This window comes from Centroberyx affinis, unplaced genomic scaffold (assembly GCF_046629955.1).
Source record: "Centroberyx affinis isolate AG114_WGS23_722 - 3 ecotype Tasmania unplaced genomic scaffold, CSIRO-AGI_Caff_v1 ptg004929l_1, whole genome shotgun sequence".
Classification (NCBI taxonomy): domain Eukaryota; kingdom Metazoa; phylum Chordata; class Actinopteri; order Beryciformes; family Berycidae; genus Centroberyx; species Centroberyx affinis.
In genome coordinates this window covers 21,048-35,832 of record NW_027282422.1, presented here as the reverse complement: position 1 = coordinate 35,832, position 14,785 = coordinate 21,048, and the positions used below count along the sequence as shown (strand labels likewise).

The following is a 14,785-nucleotide window of genomic DNA, read 5'->3' as shown; positions in this document are numbered from 1 at the left end:
TTTTGATTTAGCAAGACCATCATGTCTTTCATTCGACTATAGTGGACAAGCAGTCGTGTGGTTTTCCACCTACGCTCTGCTTGTCTACATTCTCTTTTCGCAGAGCGGATGTCATCGTTTATTCAGGGAGATAGACTGGTTTTAGAAGCAGATTTGGTCTTAAGAGGGGCAGCGGCTTCTAGAGCAGACGCACATATAACATTAAAATGGTTAACTATGTCATCAATATGCGAGGATGATGGCCCACCTTGATTCAGCACAGGAAAAGTAGAAGAAAAAGTGGCTATAGACTGACTGTTTATGAGGCGACATTTTACAGTGCGCTTCTGGGTTAAAATGGTTCAATGTAAAAAAGTATAAAATAAAATAAATGTATGGTCAGAGATATAATCATCCAATTGTAGAGAACTAAGTGTCATACCCAATGTGAAAACTAGGTCAAGGGTATGGCCACGGTTAAAAAGACTCAGTTACATTAATAAAATCACTTGCCGGGGCATTTGTTGCGTCATCTACATGGAAATTAAAATCACCAACCATAATCACTTTATCATACTTGACAACCACATCAGCAATAAAATCAGAGAATTCAGATAGAAAATTACTTTTCGGTTTTGGTTGACGGTAAATGACAATGCAACAGCAGCATTGGTGCAGCTGATAAGAAACATGAGAGCCTCCAAAGCTGGAAAAAAATTTAACAGTAAGAACAGAGCATTTAAAAACATTTTTAAAAACCACAGCAAGGCCGCCACCACGGCCACTTAGCCTAGGGGAGTTAAAATAGCTAAAATTTGGGGGGAATAGCTCCAAAAGTTGACTACATTCTCCTTCCTTCAGCCAGGTTTCAGTTAAGAAAAAGTCTAATTTCTGGGACAAAACAAAGTCGTTTAAGACAAAGGTCTTATTAGAGAGAGACCTAACATTTAACAGACCAAATTTGATAGAGGGGACTTTAACGCCAGGAATATTCGGGAGCGGAGTTATAAAAGTGGGCCTAACCAGGTTAAAATAGGTTTTGCATACTGCATTATAGCATTTGTGTGGTCTATTATTGATTATAACTGGGATGATAGAGAGGCTCTCTGAATTGTCATAGGAATTATTTGGGCTGTAGGGGGAGCTGGTGGTACAAACAGGAGGTGAAGAGGTCACTGGGAACGAAGAAGAGCAATCAGTGACCGGTGTGTAGTCCAGAGCTGTTGTGGAGTGGATGGCAGTCAGTCAGTGGCGTGTGGCTGTAGTAACTGCATGAAAAATGTTTGCAGACAGTGCACGAGTACCATGGAAGCTGGGGGGGATACCATCTCTGCTAAAAAAGGATTAAAAAAAAGATTAAAATTGTCGATAAAAGACAAATTGTGTGATGGACAGACTGACTGCAGCCATGTGTGCAGAGAGAGCAGCCGACTAAAACGTCCGATACCTCGGCCCAGCGAGGGGAGAGGACCTGAGATGAAGACGGACTTTCCACAGTTTTTAAGTTCGTTAAAAAGACGGTTAAAATCCTGTTTTAAAACTTCAGACCGCTGCTTGGTGGTGTCGTTCGTACCAATATGAACAATAACATTATGGACGTATGGGTGTGTGCTGAGCAGAGATGGGATCTGCTGCATCACGTCAACAATTTTAGCACCAGGTACGCAATGGGTCACTGCAGTTTTTTATCAGAATCCCTGATAATCAGAGATGTAGGAGCGTGCGGTGGGGAAGAGGCATGGTCACAGCCCTGGGAGCGACGTCTCCGCCAGCTGGTTCTGAAAGAGTGACAGCCAGCTTCGATCGGTGGCCGGAGGGATTGGCCGAGCAGCCGGACAGTGCCGCCGGAGCAGGGGGCACCGGTGCACGTCGAGGCAGTGGCTGCGAGGAGGTGGGATGGAAGTTTCCTGTCAGCGGGAGGAAGTCCTGCTTATCCAGGATGTTGTACCGGTTAGTGAGCTGAAGTTCACAGGGAGGAGAAAGGCACGGGGGTGACTTCTTTCCCCTGCTATTCCTACGAACTATAGACCAAGGCCCCTGGTCGAGAGTGGAGTTGTGGATTTTCGGATTTGGTGTGAATGCAGCCTTAGCCAGTTTCTTTGGTTTAGCTCCCCGCTGTAGCCAAAGGTCTTCATCGAGGGATTGGGCAGCCGGGATAGTGGAGTCCAGCTCAGCTTCAGCCGAGGCGGTAGGAGCGGCGCCCACTGCAACCACGGAATCAAGGAACAGTTCTTCATCCCTGAGCCGGTAGAGATTGGAGATACGTCCTTCCAGCTCGGCGATGGTTTGGGTCAGATGAAGGCAGCGGTCACACCCGGATGGAGAGGTGAGTGGTGGCATGCTGGAGTCAGACGATAGCTGGGGAAACAGAGAAAACGACTACGGCAGCAACGGTGTAGTGTGTGTTGAAGTCCAGCTACTATAGGTTTAGCAACTGATTACAGAGACACAAGGTTAAAACTTACACACGAGGACTCCACAGCGTTATCTTGGCTTGGACAGAGATAAGAGCAGGTTTAGGTCCTCCAAGGAGTGAAACTTACCGGTACAGGCCCAAATACTGGGCCCGTTGAGATGGATGAGAACAAGTTTAGCGATTGTATCAGGCGGGCATAGATGTCTTTCAATCACTCGATTTACTCCAAATCCAAGCGTCCGATGGCTAAACTCTTTTACCCGGTTAAAACATATGGGTAAAAACAACAAGGATCTAAAAAGTGTATCATAAGATTATGGCTTAAAACTTAATAAAATGTCAATTTGTGACAGAGCTTCCTGGCGGACAAACAGAAACAAACGCATGCGTCATCCTGCACTGTCATAAATAAATAAAGACTGTCCTTGCAATGATAAAACAAAGTTTATTGGCGGAAGCATACAACCGCAAGTTATTTCTAGTTTCTTTGTTGAGTCTGGTTTATTGTTCTTTCTGTCCAGATGATTTTTGCTGCAGTTCCTAAAATAAATTCCTTAATGCATATGCTCTTACAATGACTTGTGGTCTGAGCCTGTTCTCTTGGTGGCCTCAAAGGAAGCACAGAAGTGCAGAAGATCACACTTTTTGTCAATCAGAGCGTGAACACACGAGTTCTGGGTGTGCGCAAATCTGATTTGCTTTTCCACTCTGTAGGATTGTTTGGCTTCGGAAGACTTGGATTCTGCTGCACGAGCTGTATGGAGTAATTTCATAGTCATTTTTTGCCCTTTTTGGAACTCTGAAGAACTGGTCCCCACTGACTTCAGTTGTTTTGGAGAAGGCTGCTACAGATTTGTGCTGGCAACCTCCCTGTGTGTTATGTGGACTAGCAAACTTCACCTGTGTTTCAACTGGCATGAGGGTGTACATACCACACTGCCGTAAACCTCTACGGTGTAGCAACGACACTTCGACACAGTACTATAAAACAGCCATAAGACTACAGTAACTAGTTAAAGACAACTAATTCTAGTGTTAGCTAGCATAAACTGTTACCAAAAACAATTTGATTGTCAAAGGAACACACTAAGCACATGAAGCGTACCATTAGCACATTACTGAGATGATAAAGACTGTTTATGTTGACAATCAATAAGAATTAGGCCTAGTTGGCTTGAAGATAAATATAAAATTAAATATGAAATAGCTGACTTCAAAGACCGATTGAATTTGTCTGTTTCCATCTGCTTCGTTGTCTTACAGTTTAGGTTTCCCACCCTAAATATAACTGCCATGTTAATGAAGTGAAATGTCACTTTCTTAGTCCATGCTACAGATAGTAACATTTCCCAAAATGTAAAGTGTTGCTGTTGACCCTCTACATAGTTTAAACGCTACTCAACATTAGCCAGTGTTGAATCCTCTCAACAACAGTATTGGTTAGAAATCAATTTATCAACTCTGTTGGAGTTTCTTCCAGATCAACAGTATTGGGTGTAAATGCAACAAAGCACAATTAACTCTTAATACTGTAAAAGGCATAAATAATTCTGACCCTCCCACAATATAAATCCATACTCCGAAGTGACATGAATATGTTTATAGTGACCAGATATTTTTCCTCTGGTTCTTAAATCTCATATTTGTTTGGAGACTATTTACTGGGATTATAGGAACTGCAGTCCTTCTGATAGTACTGAGCTGTACCTTTTACCTATCACTGTCGCACCCATAACCACTGTAAAATATAATTCCCTGTTGAGTATTATTTCTAAATAAAAACATCTTGGCCTCCTATATGTTATGTTGGCTGCCCCAGGTTTCCACAGTGATGCTAAATATGAAATTTTGAGTTACATATGATAGGAAAACTTGAACAAATACATGCCAGATATCTAATTTATCTCAAATTAAACAAGAGGTGTTTGTACTTCTGTATACCATGTTTTTGTTTTATTTGAATCTTTCACGTTTACAGAATTTTTTTTTACAGTGTAAAAGTCTTATCTTGGATACAAAACCCCAAATAAATGCAATTTCAAATTATTTTGTAGCAGAAGAAAATATTCCAAACGTCAAAGACTACACAAACTTGATTCTAAGGTAAAACATTTGGAGATTAGAATAATTTTGCTGTTTCACACATTACAGACTATTTACACACATTCCTAACTGGGAGTCAACCACAGTCTTCTACTAGAGGCCACTGACCAACTCCACTGGATGAATTAGGAATTAAATACCTTGCTCATGGACACTTTCTCATTCAATTTCCCCACCCAGATTTCCCCAGATGGTACGAGGATCAGGGGCGTGTCTGAAATCTAATTGGCCACCCCAGGTTCCACCCCAAAATCCTGAGTTATGACTGGCTGATGGCCATGTTAGAGGCGGGACCATCAAGCCAGTTAATTTCTTTTTCCAAAACTACGCTCCTTGAGTTCCAAGAAACATGCCAAGGGGAGCAAAGACAAGACCAAATTAGGGATCAATGTGAAAAAAACACTGGATGAACAAAACGGAATGCACCACGCACCTGAAGATAACGACCAAGAAGTAATGTTAGTAGCATACATTTTTTTTTACATGCATACAGTTGACAGTGATGCCTGAAATTTCTGGTTGTTTTCAACCTGGGCCTTGTATGGAAGAGGATTAGGGCCACATGTGAAAAATGTACAGATAATCTCAGATTTCTGCGAATAAAGTCAGAATTCTGACCTGGGACCTGCCTACATCCTTCCTAAATGCCACACTCAGTGCCACCGTTGCTTGAGTCTGTGCCCCACCTCGGCCACCCCAGTCAAAACGGCCTGGACACGCCACTGACGAGGATTCAAACCAGGATTTAAACATCCAGGTCACAAGCACACTTCTCTATGATTTACTGCTGATTCCACATATTTGTTCCACAGGAAAACATCTCCACATAACGATCAGCTTTGGTTTGCAATAGGACACCATTTCCTATCAAATTGATTTTGAGAAACTGAACCCCTGAAGACATGAGTGTGTGAATAACTGACTTCTGATTGGTTAATACATCGACTTTAATTGCAGGTAGTTTTTATAGGATTTTAAAATCTGTCCCAAAATGACATGGTTTGGTGAAAATGTTGAGATCCATATGAAGTGGTAATTCTTAATATATTTTACAAGGTGGTGTGACAGTGCAGTAATAAGCCTGATATTTATCTGATACATGATATATTATGCAATACAATAAGTAAGTTATCATCAACTCTAACTGTGCTGTTCCATTGTGACAGAGGCCTACACTGGTAATATCTTCAGAGGGAGTTCATCCCAAGTGTCAATGTATGGAAGCAGCTTATCAATGAAAGTGTGTGTGAAGGTGTGTATCTCTGTGTTAGTATCAGGATCAGAGAATGACAGCTTTCCTCTGGTCCAGTCCAGACGCAGTCTGATCCTCTGGAGCTTCTTCCTCACTGGGAGAATAGCGGCTGGATCTGATGGAGAGTATGCTATGTATTCACCATTATAGAATCTTATTACCCATAATCCAAACCATATGTCTTCATGCCTCTGGACAGAATCTTCTAACACACCCAGACTCCAGGCTGTATTTTCTCTAACCTCAACATCCCAGCTGCGAGTCCCTGAGTTAAAGCCCTCAGAGCCCAGGACAGAGCTGTAGTAGTCAAACCTCTCTGGGTTTTTAGGAAGCTGCTGTCTCGCTCCATGTCTCACACTGGTCATATCTTCAGAGAGGAAGAGTTTTTGATTGGCGGTGTTTGGGTCCAGAATCACAGGAGTGTAGGAGACCATCTCCTTCATCTTGTCCCAGACTGTGAAGCTCAGGTTGCCCAGGTGTTTGGCCTCGTCTATCAGAGCTCCTGAGACCAGCTCTGGATCCTCCAGCAGGGGGCGCTGGACTCTTTTCACTGTAGCCTTGTAGTTCTGCAGGAACGAGACGTCTTCAGCTCTCAGCTCCTTCTCTATGGCTCTGACTGTGTCTGAAAGAGCTGCTATCTCTCTCCTCAGACCCTCAATCTTCTTCTTCATCATCTGACTCTTCTGCTGCTCTTCCTTCCTCAGTGCAGCGATCCTGGCCTCCTCTTCCTCTTGTAGAAACTCTTGAAGCTTCTTAAAATCCTCCTTAATCTGCCTCTCTGTGTGTCGGGCCTGGACCTTAATGTGTTCTGCTGTTTTATCACAGTTTCCTTTAACTTCAATAAACAGCTTCAGTTTCTCCTGTAAGGGCTTCAGTGATTTCTGGAGTCTTTTCTTATGATCCAGTGCAGCTTCATCGATGGGTCTGAATTTGTGGTCTGTGTGTGTTTCTGAATGCAGACAGACAACACACACTGGCTGCTGATGGTCCAGACAGAAGAGCTTGAGTTTCTCAGAGTGCAGACTGCAGAGAATCTCAGACTCTGCTGAAGCTCTCTGATCTCTCTCCAGTAAGAAAGCCTCACACAGGTTCTTCAACACCAAGTTACAAGGTGGTTTACTCTGTGAAGATGTAGCCTTACAAACTGGACACTGACGCACTCGTTTCCTCCTCCACCATTCCTGCAGACAGGCTTTACAGAAGCTGTGGCTACACGACAGGACGACAGGATCTTTAAAAACGTCATGGCAAACAGGGCAGGAGAGATTCTCCTCTGATGTGGAAGCCATTTTCTCTCTGAGTGAAGCTAAAAACAGACCGAGGAAACAGCTCAAACAGTCAGTCCCCTCTCAGTGAAAGTTGCTTTCACTTTGAGTCCTGATTCTTCTAACGCTCACGTTCAGTGTGAGGAGTCAGCAGCAGGTTGGACTGGCAGTATTCCAGTGTTCCCGCCTGTAGCTGTCCTCGTCGTGGGTTTGGTCTAGAGGTGAAACGTCTGTCTCTCGGTGTGTGTCTCTTCTCAGGGAGAAGTGGAAGAATGACAGCCTCTGTTTTCTGGATTCTCTGTTGAATCAGAAAAGGGGTGGAGCTTTGTCAGACCAGGGGTGAGTTTCATGCCAACATGATGCTGTCCTTTAAAAACACACACACACACTTGCACACTTGTGTACACTAATGCCTTCACACATGTAATTGATGTACATTATGATTTTTCTCCCCTTCTAATTTTCCCATAATTGTACATGTTTAATACAAGAAAGCGAAACTGACAACTGTCACAACATTTTCTTTCAGCCATCTTGTTTAAAGCAACTCCATGACAGCATGAGCTTGCATTTTCCTTGATTTTAAAATCAAGTGCCGCCGCTGCTGTGTTGGGGCGCTAGCGTTTATAGTTCTGCGTTGGTGATTCTGCTCGTAGATCACTGAGATGCTAGACGGCGGTGTGGACCTTTGTTAACACAGGCTATAAATTAACTGTAGCCGTGGGATGCCCTCCACACCACAACACACTGCAAGCTAGTAGAAGAAACGACCGGAAGCGGGAAGCAGCCATCACCATGGCTACCAATGGACGCCTCGCTCAGCCAGCCGACTGTCCCTTCAAATGCCACTTCCTGTGATGGGGGATGGGCGAGTTCCCCCCTTTTTTTCTTGTAGAACCCAACGGAGCCACGACTGGCAGGATGTCGTAGCAAGACAAAACTGTTTGATGAAAGCTATGCGCTTTTGAATGCGGGTGAGAACATTGTATTTAGGCTACATGGAGCATTTAAATAGATCTTGTGGTGCACAATGGACTTATAAAACATTGCAAAACCAGTTCCATCTGAAACTTCCTTTATTCAGTTAAGTGCAATTGACCTGGTGCAATTGACCTGCTATTCGGGGCAGCCATTTTGAATACTCGGGGTGGGAAACTACCTACCTGGAAGAGCAAGTCCAGCCCAGCTCTGTCCTACTGGTCTGCACTAAGATAGATCAGATTCTCCACTGAAAACATAATTGAAATGAACGGAGCTCAAGAATGCACAGGGATATGTTTACGTTATAATATATTTGGTCCATGCTAGCTTCCAGAGTAGCTTTCTAACTAGCTAGTAAACTAGCTAACCCTGCTAAATTCTAAAACTTGTTGTGGTTGTTGTTCTCAAGATTGCTAGCTAATCTGGTACCTGGTATCTGGCAACGGTTTATTGTTTTATATACAAGTTTATCTGTATTTTGTCCTCGCTTATGTGTTTACGTAATGCTACTTATCTTCTGGTTACAGTTTCCCACCCCAAGTGTTAAAAATGGCCGCCATGTGAATAAGGTCAATAGACGTTCCACAATTGATATTAATTTGAAATGTCTTAAATGCAGTAGTTTACCACTAACTTTTTTTTCGCAATCTGAAAATCAGAGTTTGTCGGAGAAAATGGCACCATGGAGCTCAGTGTTGCTCAGAAGGCCATGACTACAAAATGGAATCGAGGGGCGGGGCTTACATAGGGTATAGTCCACATCCCCGGTAACCGGTGTTGCACCGAATTTGGTGACCCATCAGATTCTGTGACCTGCCCTGATATTCTTACCCTAACCCCAACCATCTCACTCCTCATGCCTAAACCTAACCAACACTGCAGGTCACAGAATCTGATGGGTCCCCAAATACGGTAGGACACCGGATTGGAAGCCATCCAACATGGCGACCACTTCACGTGAGCGCGCGCGCACACGGACGCGGAGAGGACGTGAGCCCCGTCATCAGAGTGGAATCACTTTTGATACAACTGCGATGTTGTGGCTTTATAAAGTAATGTTAAATGATATATTATGTTCGTCAATGCAGCAGTGCATTGTTGAAAGCAATGCGAGTCCGTGTTAATATCGAAAAATAAAATAAACTCTTTAAAAAATGAAAACAATGGGAGCCTGTGATTTCAGACCTGCTGTAGAACAGACAGTACTGTAGCACACATCGCTGGCTTTAGACTTTATCGGGTATTAATGGAGATAATAACAAACTAAAACTACACCGCTGTTACCTTTTAAGAAAAGCCGATGCATCGGTGCCTTCCACGCTTCGGGGAAACCCGCTGTGTCGGTGATTTCTCCTGGCACGGCCGGGCAAGGCGTCGACTCTGTGGGGAAAACCTCAACTTCAGGGTCGCTGTCGTTCCTACATGACTGATCTCAGTACAGTATTCATCTAACAGACGGAAGCCTCGCTGTTTTCTCCTCTTCGCCGTTCTTTGTCGGAGCTGTAATGAAATCCCTCCCTCCGCTGCAATGTTACAAACCGATCTGCCAAAAAAAAGCGGCGAAAATGCTCAGATTTAGATTGAGATGAACTTTTATCGAGCATCGACTCCTCGGCCTTGGGTGGCTAACACAACACTTCCGTGCCTGCAGCTCCTTCACAATAAAAGCCTTCCGGTTATTCACGCTTCTTATTCTTCTTCTAGTTTTACGGCGGTTGGCATCCAGCTTATTGGTGCATTACCGCCACCTTCTGCTCCGAAGTGTGGACAATAGATTTAGAATCTAAATCCCTTCAAAACACACAAACACACACACGCCCTACATTTTATCCTCCATGCTTTTCAGCCTAGTCCTACTATACAATCCCTATCCACGACAACCACCCTAGCATCCTATCCCTGCTTATCCATCATATCCTATCAAAAACCCTTGTATCCCTTAAGAAAGCTAACAGTACCCTGATCTGTGCTCTCTCACCCATGCTCAATAATCTTTTTAATGTGAATTCCTGCACCCCTAATTCCCTCAGATTATTCCTCATCATCTCTCTCTGTGTCCCTGTCCCTACACCTCAGAACTACATGCTCCACTGACTCCTCCTCCTCCTGACACTCCTCACACAGTCCTGTCTGGTGTTTCCCTACCATTTTCACTGTTTTATTTAGTGCACAGTGCCCCAACCTTAATCTTGTCATCACAATTTCCTCTCTCTCAACCCTCCCTTTCCCCTCTCTGTCCCACCTTTCTTGCCACATTTGGTTGATTTTTTCCCAGATTACACATTTAACCTCTGCTTTACTGATACTAATTTGCATTTCTATATTTCCTTTCTTTAAAGCCCTCTTAGCCAACTCATCCACCCTCTCATTCCCCCTCACCCCTACATGCGCTGGAACCCACAGAAATTTTACCTGACCTCCCTGATTTGTTATTCTTGTGACTGACTGAAGGACTTCATATAGCACATCTTGACGGCTGTTTGAATGGAAAGACCTTAAAGTTGCTAGGGCTGAGGATGAATCTGAGCATATCAACACCTTATCTAGTCTAGTTTATCCCACCCATCGTAGTGCAACCAACACTCCACTGTGTAAACCCCTAACTTATTGGATGTTCTTCTGTTGATATTCTCGGCAGTTTTTTGGTTTATTTTGTTGTTGGCCTCAGTATAACTACCCGTTTCCCCCACCTGTTAAAAAAGAATCTGGCGCATTTTTTTTTTTCATCATCAAGTGAGATTTTTTTAATAGTATGAGTTAGTATCTCATAATTACGATATGCTAAGACATAATTATGAGATGCTAAGTCATAATTATGAGATGCTAAGTCATAATTATGAGATACTATCTCATAATAAATCTCATATTTCTGACTTACACCAGCCACTTTATTAGGTACACCTGTGTAGTAGCGACTGGTCATCTGTTGCTGTAGCCCGTTTATCATAAGGGCCACAACTTGTGTGTTCAGATGACCTTCTGCACTCTACTGTTGTAAAGACTGTTATTGGAGCATTTGTGGCCTTTCTGTTAGCTTGAACCAGTCTGTACATTCTCCTCTGACCTCTTTCATTAAAGGAATAGTTCACCCAAAAATTAAAGTTCAGTCATTATCTACTCACCCCCATGCAGATGGAAAGTCCTAAACAACCGAAGTTGCTGGGGACTTACCCAGTTAGCATTTTGTGACCCTTGATCACAGTTACTTGAGCAGTCGTCTGACAACAGAAACAGAAATATACATCAGTGACTACACCTGTATTTATGTTGAAGCACAAAATTAGTGATCAGACAGAGTTATGGGCGACAGAACAATCTCAGTGGCATAAGAGAGGAGATGAGGCAGAGAGAGGAATATGCGGCGATGGGCCACGGTCAACGTCTAACGAGTTCTACTATTGACAGAGGCTGTGGTAGCTTGCAGAAGAACTTTAGAGGTGTTTTGCTTGGTAACAGTACTCCAGCGGGACGAGCGCTCTGTAATAATCACAAATACATTTGATAGGGAAAGAGAATTAAAACACTGTTTAATTCAGCTAAAAATACATTACCAGACAGGGTCTGCACTTTGTTCTAACTACCCAGGGTAAAGTTATGTCAGAATCACACATTTACATTGATTTGCTCTTAGAAAATTATGATAACATGTGTGATTATATCAAACTAACCTCATATCACAATGCCTGTTTCCAGGACACTCTGAGTAATCCTTCACCCCATCCTGCTGAAGACCCCCATTCAGCAGACCAGGCTATGGCAGCAGAGACCCTTGGTGAGGCCGAGGCTTTTTTTTGCTGGTGTGCCACATTCAACCAGTGAAGCAAAAGGTATCCAGACATTGTACTGGTCAACCTGAGCAGCCACATGCAAGACTCCCAACAACTGGTGCTAACAAGTCCAGAACCAAAAGGAGGAAATTGTCATTCATTGATCACCCCATTTGATGGTGAACGTCTAAAGAGTCATAGCTTTTGAGTGTCACTTTTGTAATAGATCAATTTGTACGTATTAAAAGCAACAAAATATAAAGTATGTCTAGTAGCTGTCTGATGGTCATTTTGTTCTATGTAGGATGTACAAGCACAGACTGGACAAGAAACTTTGGAGCACAGGTTTGAGCAAGACGTCAGCAAGGCCTCAATTGCTGTCCCTTCAGACACCAAAGACTTAAGTTTTGTTCCTCCTGGCTCCACTTCAACTTCAAGTCCAACTACAGAGGAAGACGAAGAATTAGGGACGTGGAATGAAAGGAAATGGTTGGTCAATGAGTCCAAGTTGATGCAACTTTTCAAGACTTGCCATCAGTTTGGAGGGGGAATACTGGAACCAAGTGTCACCACTGCTGGGAGCCTCATCTGCTTAAACTGGGAATGCTCAAATGGACATAGTGGGCAGTGGAGTTCCTGTCCTGATGTTCGAGGGATGCCAGAAAACACTCTTCTTGTGGCAGCATCTACACTGTTCACTGGCGCCACATATACAGTCATTGCTGATTGGGCTGGCCTGCTCAACCTCCAAGAGCCTAAAAAATCCCTGTCATTGACATAGCATATAAAGAGCAACATAAGGCCAGCATGGAACGGCTGCTGCAGACGCAATATGTGCTCAAGAAGGGAGTGCATGTGTCTGGAGATGGGAGATCAGATAGGTAAATATACTTTATTTATTGGTTTACAGTGTAGTCTCTCTAGATTGTAGCAGGTTATTGAGATAATTGCTATAATATTGGTTTGATAATTACTTGATCCATGACTCTTTACAGCCCGGGCTTACCGATGAGATTATCCTCTTCGAGTTAGTGCAGGCAACAGTAGATCAATATATCATCTAATCACAACATGAGAACAGTTGTTATTGGGCATGCATGTTTAATGTGTGCAACATAATTTGTGTACAAAGTTTCTACCGGCCTGTGACATGCATTGCACGTTGAAGATGTCACTTATGGGACGTGTACTTATTATATTTTGTGGTATAGGTGACAGAGGCATCCAGCTCTGCTGCTATGGAGCCAGTAGGATTTCAGAGAGGACTGGATTATCTCCTGGATCAAGGTGTTGAGGTGGAGGTGGTGACTACTGACAGATCACCATCTATTAGAAAGATCATGTGGGAAGATTACCCAGACATCCATCATGAGTTTGACATCTGGCATGTTGCCAAGGGTAAGTCAGTGGTAGACAAATTATGAACACATGAAGTGTTGAGGGTGGAACAGAATCTGGGCCAGCCACTTAACAGGTCTTCATTTTCTTAAAAAGTCTATTTACATGTCTGTCAAGTAGGGACACAGGAGGCGTGGAAGTGGGGAGGGATGGGAGGGGGATGTCTGGGTCAGGTGCTGTGTGCATTACAGTGTGAGGGAGCGGAGGGATAGTGGGGGTGGGGTAGGCTGTTGTGCACGGAGGACTTGTAATGGCCGTGATAGGAGGCTGGTGTTGGATCAAAGGTCTTTTGTCTTTAAAGACAGCAGTAGAAGTTAATCATGTCACTTACCAGTGTAAGGACATTCATGGAGAAGTTGTTGAGAATTGCTTCTCCAGCTTTCCAGAGCACTGCCTTATGTCGTCCTACCTACTCTGAAAGCCTCTTCCTTTGTAAAGACACCATGGTAGCCATCCGCAGTGCCATATTGATCAAATCATCTAAAAAGTGTAATTGATTTTGTGCTGTTTGTTGCCAGGGCTCATGAAGAAATTACTGGCAGTGTCCAATCGAAAGGACAACCGAGACCTCCAACCCTGGATCAAATCCATCTGCAACCACTTGTGGTATGCTTGTGCAACTTGTGGACGTAACCCAGATATGAGTAACAGCACATTCTTACCATTTTGAGTCCTTAGCAAGAGAAAACATTTTAGATGAGTGCTGTAACAAATTCAAATAGTAAGAAAGAGTACTGCCCAATTACTTTATTTGCGTGTGAAATTTATTTTCCAATATTCTGTCTTTTGTATCGCAGGATTTGCTAAAAAGGTGGCAATCACTACTTCATCACATTTGTGGTGTGCACTGCTGGGAGGAAGATGGAGAACAGAAGAAATGTCAGCATGATGACCTCAGTCCAGAAGGATATGAAAATGTTTAGCATGCTTTATAAAAGTAGTTATGGTTCATAATTATGTGAATATAAATGTTCTGTTCTGAGTGACGTAAAATTGGGAATTAATTATTAAACATCAATGGTCGATAATAGATGGACTGGACTGAATTTATATAGCGCTTTTATCCAAAGCGCTTTACAATGCCTACATTCACCCATTCATACACCGATGGTGGCAAGCTACCACGCAGGGTACTGGCACAACCATCGGGAGGAATTTGGGGTTCAGTCATGTCAATCTTGCCCAAGGACACTTCGACATGTGAACTGGAGGAGCCGGGGATCGAACCACCAACCTTCTGATCAGTGGACGACCCGCTCTACCTCCTGAGCCACAGCCGCGCCACGATAATATGTACATATTGTATCATTACCGTTTTGTCTATGACCAATGCTTATCCTTTTTTTTTGTTTTTGGCTGTACCGCAACAGCGGGGCCAGCCCTATAAATGCGAATGTCTGTCACTCACTGACTGACTGACTGACTGACTGAGTGATGAAGTTACACCATTGGTCGGTCATGGCACGTGGCACATCATAGTTTTCTCCGCCATCTTGTTTCTCTGCTGAGATCGGGAGCCCGTTTCTCCCACACAGTAAGCAGGCTGACCAATATCATGCATGTAAGCTGAAGCTAACTGAAGCTAAAGTAGAATCTATACAATTATATCATATCGCCGTTTATT

At 43.4% G+C, this 14,785-nt stretch overlaps 1 protein-coding gene and 1 long non-coding RNA gene across 3 annotated transcripts; one reads left to right on the top strand and one right to left on the bottom strand.

Moving 5' to 3' along the window:
* Window positions 1-4,341: 4,341 nt before the first annotated feature.
* On the bottom strand, window positions 4,342-9,608 carry LOC139666298 (E3 ubiquitin-protein ligase TRIM39-like). Of its 2 annotated transcripts, none has more exons than XM_071545471.1 (2): window positions 9,281-9,608; window positions 4,342-7,313 (listed from the first exon to the last, which is right to left on the bottom strand). In XM_071545471.1, the coding sequence occupies exon 2, from the start codon at window positions 7,037-7,039 to the stop codon at window positions 5,669-5,671; it is 1,371 nt and encodes a 456-aa protein (XP_071401572.1). In that variant the 5' UTR covers window positions 7,040-7,313; window positions 9,281-9,608; the 3' UTR covers window positions 4,342-5,668. The 2 variants fall into 2 exon arrangements, with proteins under 2 accessions (XP_071401572.1, XP_071401573.1); XM_071545472.1 differs by lacking the exon at window positions 9,281-9,608 and having other exon boundaries at window positions 4,342-7,056; window positions 7,148-7,302.
* Window positions 9,609-12,986: 3,378 nt separating this feature from the next.
* On the top strand, window positions 12,987-14,156 carry LOC139666295 (uncharacterized). The gene is made up of 3 exons (XR_011696904.1): window positions 12,987-13,161; window positions 13,680-13,767; window positions 13,959-14,156. It is a non-coding gene; the product is annotated as an uncharacterized lncRNA (long non-coding RNA).
* The last annotated feature ends 629 nt before the right edge of the window (window positions 14,157-14,785 follow it).